The 17,301-nt window shown below is 39.6% G+C and overlaps 1 protein-coding gene across 2 annotated transcripts in view; it reads right to left on the bottom strand.

The window, feature by feature from the left end:
- Positions 1-352: 352 nt before the first annotated feature.
- Positions 353-17,301, bottom strand: part of PAH (phenylalanine hydroxylase) — a 95,663-nt gene continuing 78,714 nt past the window's right edge. For both annotated transcript variants that reach the window (XM_088467864.1, XM_088467865.1), the window contains 6 exons: positions 16,970-17,039; positions 16,828-16,884; positions 14,715-14,810; positions 6,809-6,942; positions 4,307-4,422; positions 353-1,793 (listed from right to left, as the gene is read on the bottom strand). In XM_088467864.1, the coding sequence (XP_088323990.1) occupies positions 1,750-1,793; positions 4,307-4,422; positions 6,809-6,942; positions 14,715-14,810; positions 16,828-16,884; positions 16,970-17,039 (517 nt within the window). In that variant the 3' untranslated portion in view covers positions 353-1,749. The remainder of the gene's footprint in view (positions 1,794-4,306; positions 4,423-6,808; positions 6,943-14,714; positions 14,811-16,827; positions 16,885-16,969; positions 17,040-17,301) is intronic.

Here is a 17,301-nt window from a genome sequence, read left to right as displayed (position 1 = left end):
AGCTAAAAAGATATATGTGTGAAAAGCACATGATTTGCTGAATATAGATTAAACTATGCATAAGATTAAATGCTTAAGGTGATACACACAGGTGCTGACCATACATGTACATGCTGTACCACCATCTTAAGCTTGGCTATTCATTTTTATTGTCTGTAACGTAATTTACATAACCAGCCTTTACATAACAAAATATAATTATTTTCTTATAGAGATTGCATTAGTTGAAGAGTTGCAGTAAATGTAGTCAATTTTTTTCTGGATAATTTGAAATATTGGTACACAAAAAAGCCATTGTCTGACATGGAACAAAATGCCCCCCCCCCCCCCCCCCCCCGCCCCCCTCCCTTGGCTCAGTCATTCTGTTTATTTTTTCCCAAATAATATGTAAATAGATCAAATAGAAAACTCTGCTTTATTACGCAATCTTATTAATGGTGTAGTTTATTTATCGCTAGCAGGTTGGCTGTCACTGGCATATGGCTGCTGTCTGAACAAGTTTCTGAATAAGAAAACTAAATATGTATTTCTTTCCCCAGAACAAATGCCACTTTAATGTAATATACAAGTGTTAACCACTGCTTGCCAATGTGTATTTCTTATTATGCATCTTACACTTTTATCCACAGCTTAGTGGCTCAGTACCAAATACAATTATTTTTTGTCAATGTGATAGGTAAAACCAGTGCTGCTGGCTGGCAATCATAACATCTGTGGACAACACACCGCATAACTGGCCCTAAGGATAACAGGTTAGCACAATTTACTTAATGCAATAGCTTTTGTTGAGTTTCTCGATTAGGAACTTTTGGCCATGGGGTGCCGTGGAAAAAAACTGATGCTCTAAGGCGCTGTGATTATCACTGCATTTAAGGCATATACATCCGATAGAGCGGAGTATTTCCACTGTGCTCTCCCAATTTGTCTGCACTTAACATGGCTGATGGGGTATAAGCTTGAAGGTGGAAACAGGAAAAAGCTGAGAGAGTGCATGCCTGGTAATGCGTGATTATATTGTGCTATGGCATGATCATATGCGGCATGTTGCATTGCTTTCCACTTCTTCCTCTGTCAGAATCCTTCATCATTTCTGAGGCGGCAGTGGTCAACTCAGCTTCATTTTTTTAGAATAGCTGCATTATATGTAAAAATAATATTATATAAGGTGCTGCTCTGAAAATAAGGCACTGGGGCTTTTTGCATGTTAATACACAGAGCCGATTGTTTGCAGTTTGCCATGATAAGCTAGTGGTGAAGGTATGTGCATTAGTTCAGAAATGGTTTTCTTAAATATTAGCATAATAACTCATATAAAATGATCACTGTGAAAATAGTATAAGTGCTTCAACACTCTGATAAAACTGTTAACTGAGAATCTCCTGATTTTCAAAGACCTAGTTCTGCAATCTTTTATTATTTCTGCATTTCTTTGATTTAATTTATGTATGTTTTCAGTTAAAGCAAGTTGGTTTCCTCCTATCTCCCCTCCTCTAAAAATAGCATATAACAGCATACTTAAATTTTGGTTCCGCCATTCGTCAGGTTCCTAATTAGATCTATAGTTGACCTTGTGAGATCTGTCTAATATCACATCCAATTTTTAGTTTTGAGTGGAGTTAATTTGTACATTTCCACACGTTCCATTTAACTTGATATTCATTTAGAGCTTGAATTGCATGAACTGATCATATTTGGGCAATTCTACATATGTAGCCTCATAACAAACAATTCAGGGTTTCGTGGATAGTCTCACTCAAGTTTCCTAAGGGCGCTGCAGAGGATCCCAATTTCACCTGCAAGAGAAGAATAAAGGATCATTTAAAATACAGTAGGTGATCTAACAGAGGCGTATGTATTTAGAGAAGAGGGGGCCCTTGTTCTCTCACCATCCGGGGCCCCCTCCTCTCTCCCAGGTGTCCATGGGGTACTGACACATTCAGTAGACTCCGGGCACTAGTCTGTGCGAGGAGTCTACTGTGCATGTGCAGTACACCGGAAAATAGCAGGGCAGCCGTTTTCCTGGCGATTTCCCCACCGCGCATGCGCAGAACGCTGGGAAAGTGGCCACTGTGGCCACTGTGGCCATTTTCCTGGCGTTCTCTGTAGCGCCTCTCCAGCCGACGTGGGACTTCGGAAAGGTAAGTATTTGGAAGTATGGATGCAGGGTGTGTGGTGTGGGCTCCCCTGGACCCAGTGGCCTGTGTGCCGCGCACACTCTGCACCCATTATAGATACGCCCCTGTGACCTAATCTGATCATATATATAACTGATATAAGAGGTGATGTACTAACCAATCAGCTCCTAACTGTCACTTTACAGGCTATATTTTAAAAGTTATAGTTAAGAGCCGATTGGTTGGTACTTTATCTCTCTCCACTTTATATCTCTCAAAGGCTTAGTACATCTACTTCATGGAGTAAAAAATAAACTGAATCTTATAAGAAACTCTAAGGACAATAAAGCAAAGACTGTGCCTTCTGTTTATGTTTTATTATCGAATGCAACCGCGGAACCTCGCTGGACAGGTAAAGATTGTAAATACTAGCGGCATATTCATTAGTATCACTGTGATACTAAAGGAAATATGCCGCTGGTAATAAGTAATGTTCTTAAATGCTGTCCAATGCTATAGGCTGCATTTAATAACATTACTTATTACCGGCGGTATATTTCCTTTAGTATCACAATGACACTAATGAATATGCCGCTAGTATTTACAATCTATACCTGTCCAGCAAGGTTCCGCGGTGTCCCCCTGCTTTCCCATGTCCTCTCTTGTGTTGATGGTAGCTTACGACTGTTGATGCCGGGTTGCTGGTCAATGTGAATGCATGACAGACGTCTATGCAGGCGCATTACATGTCATCCCGGGATGGCTTTTGCTGGACCCCCATTGGGGACACTACCATTAACACCATGTATACAGTAGATGGTATAAGTGGTACTGACACAAACAGAGGTAAGCTAAGTCAGGGTTATGTGGGACACTGCTTATAGAGCCATACTGTCTCACATTCCTCCACTCCAATTAGTTGCATGTTAAAGCTTCTTCTTGTCTGGCAGGGTGAAGTCTCTTGAAGCTTGTGGCCCTCTGACATGGGGTCACCAAAGCAGTGCTACGGTATTGTGGAGTGTTTTTGAGTAAAACATAATTTTTGGAGGCTGTCTTTTAATGTTTGTTCATTTTTACTACACATATGGGCTGCTGCTAGAATTATTTCATTTGCTAGCAGTTTAACAGGAAGGGGGGTTCCAGTGCTTCTCCAACAGATTATTGAATGTAATCGAGCCTTGAGGCCTGAGGAAGCAGACAGAGATCTGCAATACACCTTGCAGCTATTTTGAGGTTTACTATTTTCCCATTCACCTCTGTATTTCTTATTTTCTTAATATTTTATATTTTGTCCTTCTTTTAATACTCATATTTTAATTTTAATTGCAATTATTGTATGTTTTAAGGTTGAAGTAACTTCAACTTTGAATAAATAGTATTTTTTTTTATTTATTGATTGTGTCTTCTTAAATTGGGAGGACCATCCCTAAGTAGACAATATTTTTTCTAGGAACACTCTAGGGGGTAAATTTACTAAAGTGAGAGTTTTTAGAAGTGAGTTTTAGAAGTGATGTTGCCCATAGCAATCAGATTCTACTTAACATTTAACTAGCACCTCCTAGAAGATAATAGCTAGAAGCTGATTGGTTGCTATGGACAACATAAAACTCACTTCTAAAAACTCTCACTTTAGTAAATATACCCCTAGAACTCTAGATTACTTAAGTCCTTATAATTCTCTGTAATGAGATAACAGGGCCTTATTCCATTACTATTAAACTGTTGGACATCAGGATTATAAATGAATGTGCAAGGTGAATAACACATTTATAAAGGGTGAGTACGAACATGAAGGATATATTTGGTCCGATTCACCCTATACGCGACAATAGACACTATGTTGTTTTTTCTGGAAGCCTTTCTGAGTATCCTGAGGAACACCTACCAGAAAGTTTGAAAGCCACCAGTGCAATCTGCAATCACCGGTGGGTATCGGTGCAAAATTACCCAAGACTCGATTACATTCAAGAATCAGTTGGAGAAGTGCTGGAAACCTCCTACCGCCTCTCCCCCCCTTTGATCCTGCTATTTTCTAGGAACTTATTGGTTGGGTTCCAAAAGTTTGAGTTGCATACTCCTAACCTCCGTCGGACTTTTCATTGGCGCAAGTTATCTTCGCTTCTCAGTTTTACTATGTGAAAAATTCAGAATAATAAAACACATCAGTCAATGTTGTAATACTGACAACTTACTGGAAATACAATCAGCAAGATTCTTCAACTGCTCTACATTATCTAGAACCTCAATACTTTGTGTGTATGGATTGTATCGCACTGAGAAAGGCCGAGGAATTGTGGCAGCAAATTTCCTGTAAAAACATTTGAACATTATAACTTAGATTTACATTTTTCCCAGTATTTGAGCTACATTTACAATATAATATTATTATAAATATCGCATACAGTAATATATATATATATATATATATATATATACATACATACACTGTATATAACACTCAAAAACAAACTGTTATGTTTGAAAATTACCTTGTCAAACTTTTATGTAATGCAGAGACCATCACTTATTGGTGGACATTTGCAAATATATAGTCATTTCATGACTGGGCCAAATGGCTAGACCACAAGGGGACCACCAAGTACATGCATACATGAATACCTGAATATGGGAAACTATAGCTTCAACTGTAATTCCAAATTCCAAAATCTAGGTAAAAATGTGTAATACAGTTTTGCTCAACAACTGTAAGATTGCTATAGCAATGACCAATCGTATATTATTTCACAGCGAAGTATAATATATAAAAAGAGTAACTCAACTTGGTTATAATAGCGATGGATATACACAGTCTTTTAGTAGTTGTAATACCCATAGACATTATGGTACTTACTCCTATGATTAAAAAGTTGCGGCATATCTCTTTATGGGCTCTATTTACTACAATCCGCATTTGTAATGCAGATTGTAGTGTGATATTATTGACTGAATTCGCATTGCGAATTCAGGCAATATCACAGGGATTTACTACAAATCCCTTGCAGGGACAGAGCTTGCGAGAAAGCTCTGTCCCTGCGAATCCCCTCCGCACTCTAAACACGATATTTTCGCAAAAAAATACCACGACTAGTGCCCCGTGCATGCACCGACCCCCACGACCCCCCCGTGACCCTCCCTCCCTTAATAGCACTTACCTGCAGTCATCGGTGCTCCGGTGATGTCTTCCATGCCTCCGGTCAGCTGATATCCCATACTGCACTTGGACCCGATCACCTGATGACCGGGCCGCAGTGCAGCATGGGAGACCAGCTGACCAGAGGGGAGTCATCACTGGAGCCCTGACCACCAGTCCCTGGAGTCAGGTAAGTGAATTTTTTTTTTTACTATTTTTTTTTTTGCAGTGTATCAGCTTGCGGTCTGTTTAGACCACACAGCTGATCACTGGGACCGGCTCCGGGCTCTGCTCTGCCTTTTGGAGCAGAGCAGGTGTCCGGTAACCGGGGGAGACCCTGGATAACGCCACCTCCAGGTGGTGTTATTATCACAGGGCTTTCCCCGGTATTTTTTTACAATTTATTTTTAGTAAATTTGGTTGGATCACATTTCCCATTACAATTATGGGAAATGCGATCTGCTTACTAAAAATAAGTGATACTTAGGGGTTGGAGTAGAATTTTACGAATTCTACTCCAATTGCCCTGTAATAGCTATAGGTGATACTAAAATAATGTGAAAAGGGTGTGAAAACACTTTTTCACTTTATTTTAGTAAAAATAATGTTAATAAATAGAGCCCTATGTGGCAAGGGAAGCTTGTGCTGCTGTAGCATGGTCATTTCATAATGCTTACAATATTTTGTCTGATTGCTAAGACAAGTAATAGCCTGGAGTACTCAAAAGTAGTCTCTGATTGATTACTGGAGTATCAGCCAAAGGGTGAACGGCCCAGGCTCTCTCTCACCCTATCATTACATTTTCCTGTTAGATCTTATATCAATGTAGATTTCAACTTAAAATGTAATTTCTTTATTTTTGTCTTATACTCATATGTAACAATATAGAGTTTCCCATAGGGCAGTACCTGTTGCACTTCCTTTCCTGTTATATTAAGGGTAAGTCCCTTTTAATATCTTCAAGTGAGGCATTTTTTTGAATTTCCTCTTAAACCCAGATACCACCAGAACTTTGACTGTTTGATTCAATAAGCTACAGCAGCCCTCTCTCACACTGGAGAATTTCAGTTCTGAATAACTTGTTATCCACTAAACTGACTACTTCTTAAAGGTAGGAGCTAAACTGGAAAACAAACTCTGGCAGATCCTCAAAGGACAATTCCAGGTCCACAATAAGTGAAATAAGTGAATTTTCAAACTAATCTTTCTCCACTCTTGTTAAAGAAACCTCATATAAAATATACTACAGGTGGTGCCTGGGTACCAGCGGTTTATTCTGAAATAATGACTCCCTTTTCCATATGTCTCCTTATATAGTGGACCAGCACAGGAGTACCAAATACAATTTGCTATACTTCCCCCATCCAATGTTCTTGAGTGCATTGGTTGGGCAACTTTCCATAAACATTGTTACTTTTCATGTCTCCTGCACCAAGATCTGAGAATAGAACATGAGCAAACTAAACTAACTTTTGTTATAAAGCACAACAGGACATGCAAGAACTATAAATGTTAATATATAATACAAGTACCAAAAATCAATATGAATGCAATGTACTCTCACCTCACTTTCTCCTTTGCATCTTTAAAACTTTCAGCAATAAAATATATTGGCTGGTACTCAGTTATTGGGTATTTCTGCAGGGCCGTCTTCTCTGGTTCAAAGTTACTCATTTGTGGTTTATCTGTCAAGCAGTACTGTGTGAGAACAAAGTGAAAATAAGCAGTGGGAGCGTCCGCTGATAGATATATTTTGGAAATTAACTGAAAAGTGAGGCTAACTTGATTTTGACTCCTGGGCCACATTGCTACTGTAAGTTGGAAAATTAAAAAGCATATTTTACCAGCTGACAATAATGTCAATTTATCTCCTTCTGACTTGTCTAATTTCAAAAAGATTACTTAATGAACTAAACACTATTTATTAAACAAAATAAGATTTACTGAATAGCAACTGTGCCTTGCCTGAGAAAAATTGCTGATGCAATGTTACAGCTCACATTACCTAAGTATTAAAACTGTTGTCCAGTAGTAGGCAACTCTGCTGCATACCTACCCAAGACTTAGTTCTCTATTATGCTGCATTCCTACCCAAGACTTAGGTCTCTATTAAGCTGCATTCCTACCCAAGACTTAGGTCTCTACTAAGCTGCATTCCTACCCAAGACTTAGGTCTCTATTAAGCTGAATTCCTACACAAGACTTAGGTCTCTATTAAGCTGCATTCCTACCCAAGACTTAGGTCTCTATTAAGGTGCATTCCTACCCAAGACTTAGGTCTCTATTAAGGTGCATTCCTACCCAAGACTTAGGTCTCTATTAAGGTGCATTCCTACCCAAGACTTAGGTCTCTATTATGCTGCATTCATACCTAAGACTTAGGTCTCTATTAAGCTGAATTCCTACCCAAGACTTAGGTCTCTATTAAGGTGCATTCCTACCCAAGACTTAGGTCTCTATTAAGGTGCATTCCTACCCAAGATTTAGGTCTCTATTAAGCTGCATTCCTACCCAAGACTTAGGTCTCTATTAAGCTGCATTCCTACCCAAGACTTAGGTCTGTATTAAGCTGCATTCCTACCCAAGACTTAGGTCTCTATTAAGCTGCATTCCTACCCAAGACTTAGGTCTGTATTAAGCTGCATTCCTACCCAAGACTTAGGTCTCTATTAAGCTGCATTCCTACCCAAAGACTTAGGTCTCTATTATGCTGCATTCCTACCCAAGACTTAGGTCTCTATTATGCTGCATTCCTACCCAAGACTTAGGTCTCTATTAAGCTGCATTCCTACCCAAGACTTAGGTCTCTATGAAGGTGCATTCCTACCCAAGACTTAGGTCTCTATTATGCTGCATTCATACCCAAGAGTTAGGTCTCTATTAAGCTGCATTCCTACCCAAGACTTAGGTCTCTATTAAGCTGCATTCCTACCCAAGACTTAGGTCTCTATTAAGGTGCATTCCTACCCAAGACTTAGGTCTCTATTAAGGTGCATTCCTACCGAAGACTTAGGTCTCTATTATGCTGCATTCCTACCCAAGACTTAGGTCTCTATTATGCTACATTCCTACCCAAGACTTAGGTCTCTATTATGCTGCATTCCTACCCAAGACTTAGGTCTCTATTAAGCTGCATTCCTACCCAAGACTTAGGTCTCTATTAAGCTGCATTCCTACCCAAGACTTAGGACTCTATTATGCTGCATTCCTACCCAAGACTTAGGTCTCTATTATGCTGCATTCCTACCCAAGACTTAGGTCTCTATTAAGCTGCATTCCTACCCAAGACTTAGGTCTCTATTAAGCTGCATTCCTACCCAAGACTTAGGTCTCTATTAAGCTGAATTCCTACCCAAGACTTAGGTCTCTATTAAGCTGCATTCCTACCCAAGATTTAGGTCTCTAATATGTTGAATTCCTACCCAAGACTTAGGTCTCTATTATTCTGCATTCCTACCCAAGACTTAGGTCTCTATTAAGCTGCATTCCTACCCAAGACTAAGGTCTCTATTAAGGTGCATTCCTACCCAAGACTTAGGTCTCTATTATGCTGCATTCATACCTAAGACTTAGGTCTCTAGTAAGCTGCATTCCTACCCAAGACTTAGGTCTCTATTAAGGTGCATTCCTACCCAAGACTTAGGTCTCTATTAAGGTGCATTCCTACCCAAGACTTAGGTCTCTATTATGCTGCATTCCTACCCAAGACTTAGGTCTCTATTATGCTGCATTCCTAACCAAGACTTAGGTCTCTATTAAGCTGCATTCCAACCGAAGACTTAGGTCTCTATTATGCTGCATTCCTACCCAAGACTTAGGTCTCTATTATGCTGCATTCCTACCCAAGACTTAGGTCTCTATTAAGCTGCATTCCTACCCAAGACTTAGGTCTCTATTAAGCTGCATTCCTACCCAAGACTTAGGTCTCTATTAAGCTGAATTCCTACCCAAGACTTAGGTCTCTATTATGCTGCATTCTTACCCAAGACTTAGGTCTCTATTATGCTGCATTCCTACCCAAGACTTAGGTCTCTAGTAAGCTGCATTCCTACCCAAGACTTAGGTCTCTATTAAGGTGCATTCCTACCCAAGACTTAGGTCTCTATTATGCTGCATTCATACCCAAGACTTAGGTCTCTAGTAAGGTGCATTCCTACCCAAGACTTAGGTCTCTATTAAGGTGCATTCCTACCCAAGACTTAGGTCTCTATTATGCTGCATTCCTACCCAAGACTTAGGTCTCTATTATGCTGCATTCCTACCCAAGACTTAGGTCTCTATTAAGCTGCATTCCTACCCAAGACTTAGGTCTCTATGAAGGTGCATTCCTACCCAAGACTTAGGTCTCTATTATGCTGCATTCATACCCAAGAGTTAGGTCTCTATTAAGCTGCATTCCTACCCAAGACTTAGGTCTCTATTAAGCTGCATTCCTACCCAAGACTTAGGTCTCTATTAAGGTGCATTCCTACCCAAGACTTAGGTCTCTATTAAGGTGCATTCCTACCCAAGACTTAGGTCTCTATTATGCTGCATTCCTACCCAAGACTTAGGTCTCTATTATGCTACATTCCTACCCAAGACTTAGGTCTCTATTATGCTGCATTCCTACCCAAGACTTAGGTCTCTATTAAGCTGCATTCCTACCCAAGACTTAGGTCTCTATTAAGCTGCATTCCTACCCAAGACTTAGGACTCTATTATGCTGCATTCCTACCCAAGACTTAGGTCTCTATTATGCTGCATTCCTACCCAAGACTTAGGTCTCTATTAAGCTGCATTCCTACCCAAGACTTAGGTCTCTATTAAGCTGCATTCCTACCCAAGACTTAGGTCTCTATTAAGCTGAATTCCTACCCAAGACTTAGGTCTCTATTAAGCTGCATTCCTACCCAAGATTTAGGTCTCTAATATGTTGAATTCCTACCCAAGACTTAGGTCTCTATTATTCTGCATTCCTACCCAAGACTTAGGTCTCTATTAAGCTGCATTCCTACCCAAGACTAAGGTCTCTATTAAGGTGCATTCCTACCCAAGACTTAGGTCTCTATTATGCTGCATTCATACCTAAGACTTAGGTCTCTAGTAAGCTGCATTCCTACCCAAGACTTAGGTCTCTATTAAGGTGCATTCCTACCCAAGACTTAGGTCTCTATTAAGGTGCATTCCTACCCAAGACTTAGGTCTCTATTATGCTGCATTCCTACCCAAGACTTAGGTCTCTATTATGCTGCATTCCTAACCAAGACTTAGGTCTCTATTAAGCTGCATTCCTACCGAAGACTTAGGTCTCTATTATGCTGCATTCCTACCCAAGACTTAGGTCTCTATTATGCTGCATTCCTACCCAAGACTTAGGTCTCTATTAAGCTGCATTCCTACCCAAGACTTAGGTCTCTATTAAGCTGCATTCCTACCCAAGACTTAGGTCTCTATTAAGCTGAATTCCTACCCAAGACTTAGGTCTCTATTATGCTGCATTCTTACCCAAGACTTAGGTCTCTATTATGCTGCATTCCTACCCAAGACTTAGGTCTCTATTAAGCTGCATTCCTACCCAAGACTTAGGTCTCTATTAAGGTGCATTCCTACCCAAGACTTAGGTCTCTATTATGCTGCATTCATACCCAAGACTTAGGTCTCTAGTAAGGTGCATTCCTACCCAAGACTTAGGTCTCTATTAAGGTGCATTCCTACCCAAGACTTAGGTCTCTATTATGCTGCATTCCTACCCAAGACTTAGGTCTCTATTATGCTGCATTCCTATCCAAGACTTAGGTCTCTATTATGCTGCATTCCTACCCAAGACTTAGGTCTCTAGTAAGCTGCATTCCTACCCAAGACTTAGGTCTCTATTATGCTGCATTCCTACCCAAGACTTAGGTCTCTATTATGCTGCATTCCTACCCAAGACTTAGGTCTCTAGTAAGCTGCATTCCTACCCAAGACTTAGGTCTCAATTAAGCTGCATTCCTACCCAAGACTTAGGTCTCTATTAAGCTGCATTCCTACCCAAGACTTAAGTCTCTATTAAGCTGCATTCCTACCCAAGACTTAGGTCTCTATTATGCTGCATTCCTACCCAAGACTTAGGTCTCTATTATGCTGCATTCCTACCCAAGATTTAGGTCTCTATTATGCTGCATTTCTACCCAAGACATAGCTCTATTAAGCTGCTTTTTCTACCCAAGACTTAGGTCTCTATTAAGCTGTATTCCTACCCAAGACTTAGGTCTCTATTAAGCTGCATTCCTACCCAAGACATAGGTCTCTATTAAGCTGCATTCCTACCCAAGACTTAGGTCTCTATTAAGCTGCATTCCTACCCAAGACTTAGGTCTCTATTATGCTGCATTCCTACCCAAGACTTAGGTCTCTATTATGCTGCATTCCAATCGCAAGACTTAGGTCTCCATTATGCTGCATTCCTACCCAAGACTTAGGTCTCTATTAAGCTGCATTCCTACCCAAGACTTAGGTCTCTTTTAAGCTGCATTCCTACCCAAGACTTAGGTCTCTATTAAGCTGCATTCCTACCCAAGACTTAGGTCTCTATTATGCTGCATTCCTACCCAAGACTTAGCTCTCTATTATGTTGCATTCCTACCCAAGACTTAGGTCTCTATTAAGCTGCATTCCTACCCAAGACTTAGGTCTCTATTAAGCTGCATTCCTACCCAAGACTTAGGTCTCTATTAAGCTGCATTCCTACCCAAGACTTAAGTCTTTATTAAGCTGCATTCCTACCCAGGACTTAGGTCTCTATTAAGGTGCATTCCTACCCAAGACTTAGGTCTCTATTAAGGTGCATTCCTACCCAAGACTTAGGTCTCTATTATGCTACATTCCTACCCAAGACTTAGGTCTCTATTATGCTGCATTCCTACCCAAGACTTAGGTCTCTATTATGCTGCATTCCTACCCAAGACTTAGGTCTCTATTATGCTGCATTCCTACCCAAGACTTAGCTCTCTATTATGTTGCATTCCTACCCAAGACTTAGGTCTCTATTAAGCTGCATTCCTAACCAAGACTTAGGTCTCTATTAAGCTGCATTCCTACCCAAGACTTAGGTCTCTATTAAGCTGCATTCCTACCCAAGACTTAAGTCTTTATTAAGCTGCATTCCTACCCAGGACTTAGGTCTCTATTAAGGTGCATTCCTACCCAAGACTTAGGTCTCTATTAAGGTGCATTCCTACCCAAGACTTAGGTCTCTATTATGCTGCATTCCTACCCAAGACTTAGGTCTCTATTATGCTGCATTCATACCCAAGACTTAGGTCTCTAGTAAGCTGCATTCCTACCCAAGACATAGGTCTCTATTAAGCTGCATTCCTACCCAAGACTTAGGTCTCTATTATGCTGCATTCCTACCCAAGACTTAGGTCTCTATTATGCTGCATTCCAATCCCAAGACTTAGGTCTCCATTATGCTGCATTCCTACCCAAGACTTAGGTCTCTATTAAGCTGCATTCCTACCCAAGACTTAGTTCTCTATTAAGCTGCATTCCTACCCAAGACTTAGGTCTCTATTAAGCTGCATTCCTACCCAAGACTTAGGTCTCTATTAAGCTGCATTCCTACCCAAGACTTAGGTCTCTATTAAGCTGCATTCCTACCCAAGACTTAGGTCTCTATTATGCTGCATTCCTACCCAAGACTTAGGTCTCTATTATGCTGCATTCCAATCCCAAGACTTAGGTCTCCATTATGCTGCATTCCTACCCAAGACTTAGGTCTCTATTATGCTGCATTCCTACCCAAGACTTAGTTCTCTATTAAGCTGCATTCCTACCCAAGACTTAGGTCTCTATTAAGCTGCATTCCTACCCAAGACTTAGGTCTCTATTAAGCTGCATTCCTACCCAAGACTTAGGTCTCTATTAAGCTGCATTCCTACCCAAGACTTAGTTCTCTATTATGCTGCATTCCTACCCAAGACTTAGGTCTCTATTATGCTGCATTCCTACCCAAGACTTAGGTCTCTATTATGCTGCATTCCTACCCAAGACTTAGGTCTCTATTAAGCTGCATTTCTACCCAAGACTTAGGTCTCTATTAAGCTGCATTCCTACCCAAGACTTAGGTCTCTATTATGCTGCATTCCTACCCAAGACTTAGGTCTCTATTATGCTGCATTCCTACCCAAGACATAGGTCTCTAGTAAGCTGCATTTCTACCCAAGACTTAGGTCAGGAAGGAGCACCCTGGGGGCGGCACCGCTGAAGACCCTTATCCCCTGCATCTGGCTATCAGGGTGTCTAAAGCAGCACTCTGCAGCTAGTATTGGTGCTGCAGTGCCGGCTGGAGCATCCTTCAGATACTCCAGTCATGCACCCTCAAGCCAGTGAACGCTGCTCCGATTATGGCCTCCCATCCACTGGAGTGCAGCCTTATAAGGCATGTGTTCGGGGAGAGGGAGGCCAGTGACACAGGGTGCACTGAAGAATTGTTACGAGTCAGGGTACCCTCATCTATGACAGGCTGTTGCCTTTCTCTGGCAATAGCTTCCCTATGTTTATTTAATCAGGATTGGTACATGTACTGCCGCAATTGTTCTGTCCTATCACCATCTCCAGATGGCAATAGAACAAAATATTATTATTTTTTTAAAGTTATTGATTTGAATAAAATATAATTTCAACTGTGAATAATATTTAACAATTTTTTTTTCAGATTACTTTTTTTGAGCATATAGTCTGGCTCTACTCATACCGCTGCCAGAAAAATTTTGCTCATAACATAAGTTCTATATAGCTATGATAAGTGACAATTGAAAATGTGTACTATTGACAAATAATAATAATAATAATAAATAGGGGTATAAATAATGGTTGAGGCTAGTCTTAAAATTTTAAATATGGATTGAATGCAAATGAGGGTTAAAGTGGGACCCCACCTCCATTACATCTTTGGTAGGTTGAAAAGCGGCCTGCAGTTCATTATGTCTTGTTTGATCTTTTGTTTAGCAATTTTAATGAATTATAAAAGATGAAATGTAAAAAAGTTAAACATATACTTTTAAATCACAGTAAAATATCTAAGGTATAATGTGTTAGTAAGTAGATGATCTGTTTGTGCTAAAAACACATCCTCCTGATATTTGGCCAACATTCCTGTGTGACTGGATCATGCAGCCCACCAAGAAACTGTGCATTCTGGCTGGACCAAAATGCTATATATAGCACCTATCCTTGTGTATCAATGCCTTTCCCTATAGATTGTAAGCTTGTGAGCAGGGCCTTCCTACCTATATATCTGACTGTTATTACCCAGTTTTGTTCTATTAATGTTTACAATTGTAAAGCGCAACGGGATATGCTGCGCTATATAAGAAACTGTTAATAAATAAATACATTTAATCTTTATGTTAATGTTATTTATGTTGCATTATGTTAGCAGCAGTTTAATAATTTAGTGGTAGTAAGAAGAAAATTAGCAAGACGAAAAAAAAGATTGTACAAACCTGTAATTCCCCAAATGAGGACAGCAGCCCGGCTCCATAAGCCTTTACTTTATCACCCTCCTTGCAAAGCCCAAATTCAGCAGTAAACCAGTACACCTGGTGGTAAATAGCATAGAGACTGCATTTTATATTAGTTTACAAAAAAAACAATATGATGTAATTTTATAGTGTCATTTATGTATAAATAGATATGTAATTGTAATAAAAAAATAAATAATACATGTTTGGGTAATGTTACTTATGTTATTACTATAAATAAAGAAATGTATACTAATCATGACTATGTAACAATATATACAAACATACCGACCATCCCATACCAACCAAATGCTTAATATTGTAATTTGCACTACAAACACTTGCATTCTGATTGGTTGTTAAATATTAGACCATATTTGTGCACATTATCCCATGCCATTATATAAGCCCCATTCTCTTTGATTTAACTTTGCTTAGTCCATAAAAGATAACCCTTACTTCCTTTACCGTTCTAGCACAGTAACACTAGTGTAGGAAATATTTATCATCAGTAAGTTAACTTAACTACACACATAGTGTGTGATAATTGTAGTTATAATTAACTAATTATATCCATAATAACAGTGAGATTTCCAGAACTTTCCAACTGTTTATTAATCCAATCATATAGAAAGGGGCAGGATAATACATGCCGGGCTGTTCAGGTGGAATCACTGTATCTAGTGTAGGTACTGGCAGATGCTTGTTGTTGACATTTTTTGCAGACACTTGTCTTATACAGTATGCTTTGCAGACACTTGTCTTATACAGTATGCTTTGCAGACACTTGTCTTATACAGTATGCTTTGCAGACACTTGTCTTATACAGTATGCTTTGCAGACACTTGTCTTATACAGTATGCTTTGCAGACACTTGTCTTATACAGTATGCTTTGCAGACACTTGTCTTATACAGTATGCTTTGCATACACTTGTCTTATACAGTATGCTTTGCAGACACTTGTCTTATACAGTATGCTTTGCATACACTTGTCTTATACAGTATGCTTTGCAGACACTTGTCTTATACAGTATGCTTTGCAGACACTTGTCTTATACAGTATGCTTTGCAGACACTTGTCTTATACAGTATGCTTTGCAGACACTTGTCTTATACAATATGCTTTGCAGACACGTGTAAAATGATATGTCTTTCAGTGCTGAGAAAAACACACAGGAAGCCTTTCAGAAGTTCACACACAGTATTGAAAATGGAGTTTTGGCAAAGCAGCAAAGGGGTAGATAGAGGCCGAGTGATGTAGCATCTCCCCCTGTATTCTCCGGCATTTTCAATCACCTGTATGCAGGATGCAGGATTACCTTGTTGCCAGGACAGCTCTTCCGATACTGAGCTGTCCTGGCTATGCATAGACTTCCGTGTTTATGATATGGGGGTTAAATTTCAGCCAATGCATACACAAGCCACAAAACCATGGTAGAGAGCCAGTATGTCAGCAACTGTGTTACATACTTAACTATTATACAACAAACTTATGTGAATGGGAATTGAAAACAAGACATGCTAACATAATCTCGAATTATGGGCTCTATTTAATAAACTTAAAAACAGCTTCTATCTAGCATTTTAGATGGAGAAAGCAATATTTTTCTCTTCTTTCTATTTAGAAAATTGAAAAGTGTGCCTTTTTCTCCATTCATGATCCTGCAATCACCATTACTATATAAAGATGATAGAAAAGATTTTTGACAAATATCCATCTATCTCTGGATGACCTTGTCTTTTTTACCTTATGACGTGGAGTAAAGCAGAAAAGAGGTGTTCACCAGTCCCCCGGCTACCTATCCACTCCCCTGGCCAGCTGGCTCTCGGTCTTTAGTGCTTCCATGACCAGCATAGTTATATTAAAAAGGGAGCAGACGCCATTCAGTTACAAGAAAGGTGCAAACAATCTCCTCGCTGGACAGCTGTTTTTTCCCATAAGCTGTCCCGGCAGAGGTTTTCATATAAATATGGTGAAAATATGTCTGCAAAAAGCAGCTAAAGCTATCAACAATAGTAAGTCATATTTACTAAATAGACCCCTATGTCCCTGAAATGAATAGTAATTCCTAATTTAAAAAGTTTTTACTTTACCGTAGCCAGCATTTCAATGTATTCATCCGGAGCACCAAGTGAAGCCAATCCAATCTCCTACAAATTACATACTAAGTTAATATGGACATGAAGTAATTTAGCACTGTATTAAGAGTAAATGATTTAAACAAATACATCTTACTTGTGAAAACTGAGCAAAACTTGGGTCAGCAAAAAGTGGGGCGTGTCCTAGAAGCTCATGGCAGATATCACTGTAGATAGAGAATATAAACAATCAGATATTATCTAACTGAAGGGGAGAGTTATCAAATCTTGGCAAGAGATAAAGTGGAGAAGTTGCCTATATCAACCAATCAGCTTTTAACTGTCATTTTACAGGCTGTGCTTGAAAAAATGACAGTTAGATGCTGATTGGTTGTTCTGAGAAACCACTCCACTTTATCTCTCTCCAAGATTTGATAACTCTCCCCATAAGACTTTGGGCTTAATTTGTTCCTTTTTATAGGTTTACTG

Source organism: Taudactylus pleione, unplaced genomic scaffold (assembly GCF_031769625.1).
Source record: "Taudactylus pleione unplaced genomic scaffold, aTauple2 ptg000077l, whole genome shotgun sequence".
Classification (NCBI taxonomy): domain Eukaryota; kingdom Metazoa; phylum Chordata; class Amphibia; order Anura; family Myobatrachidae; genus Taudactylus; species Taudactylus pleione.
This window is presented reverse-complemented; position numbering and strand designations above follow the sequence as displayed.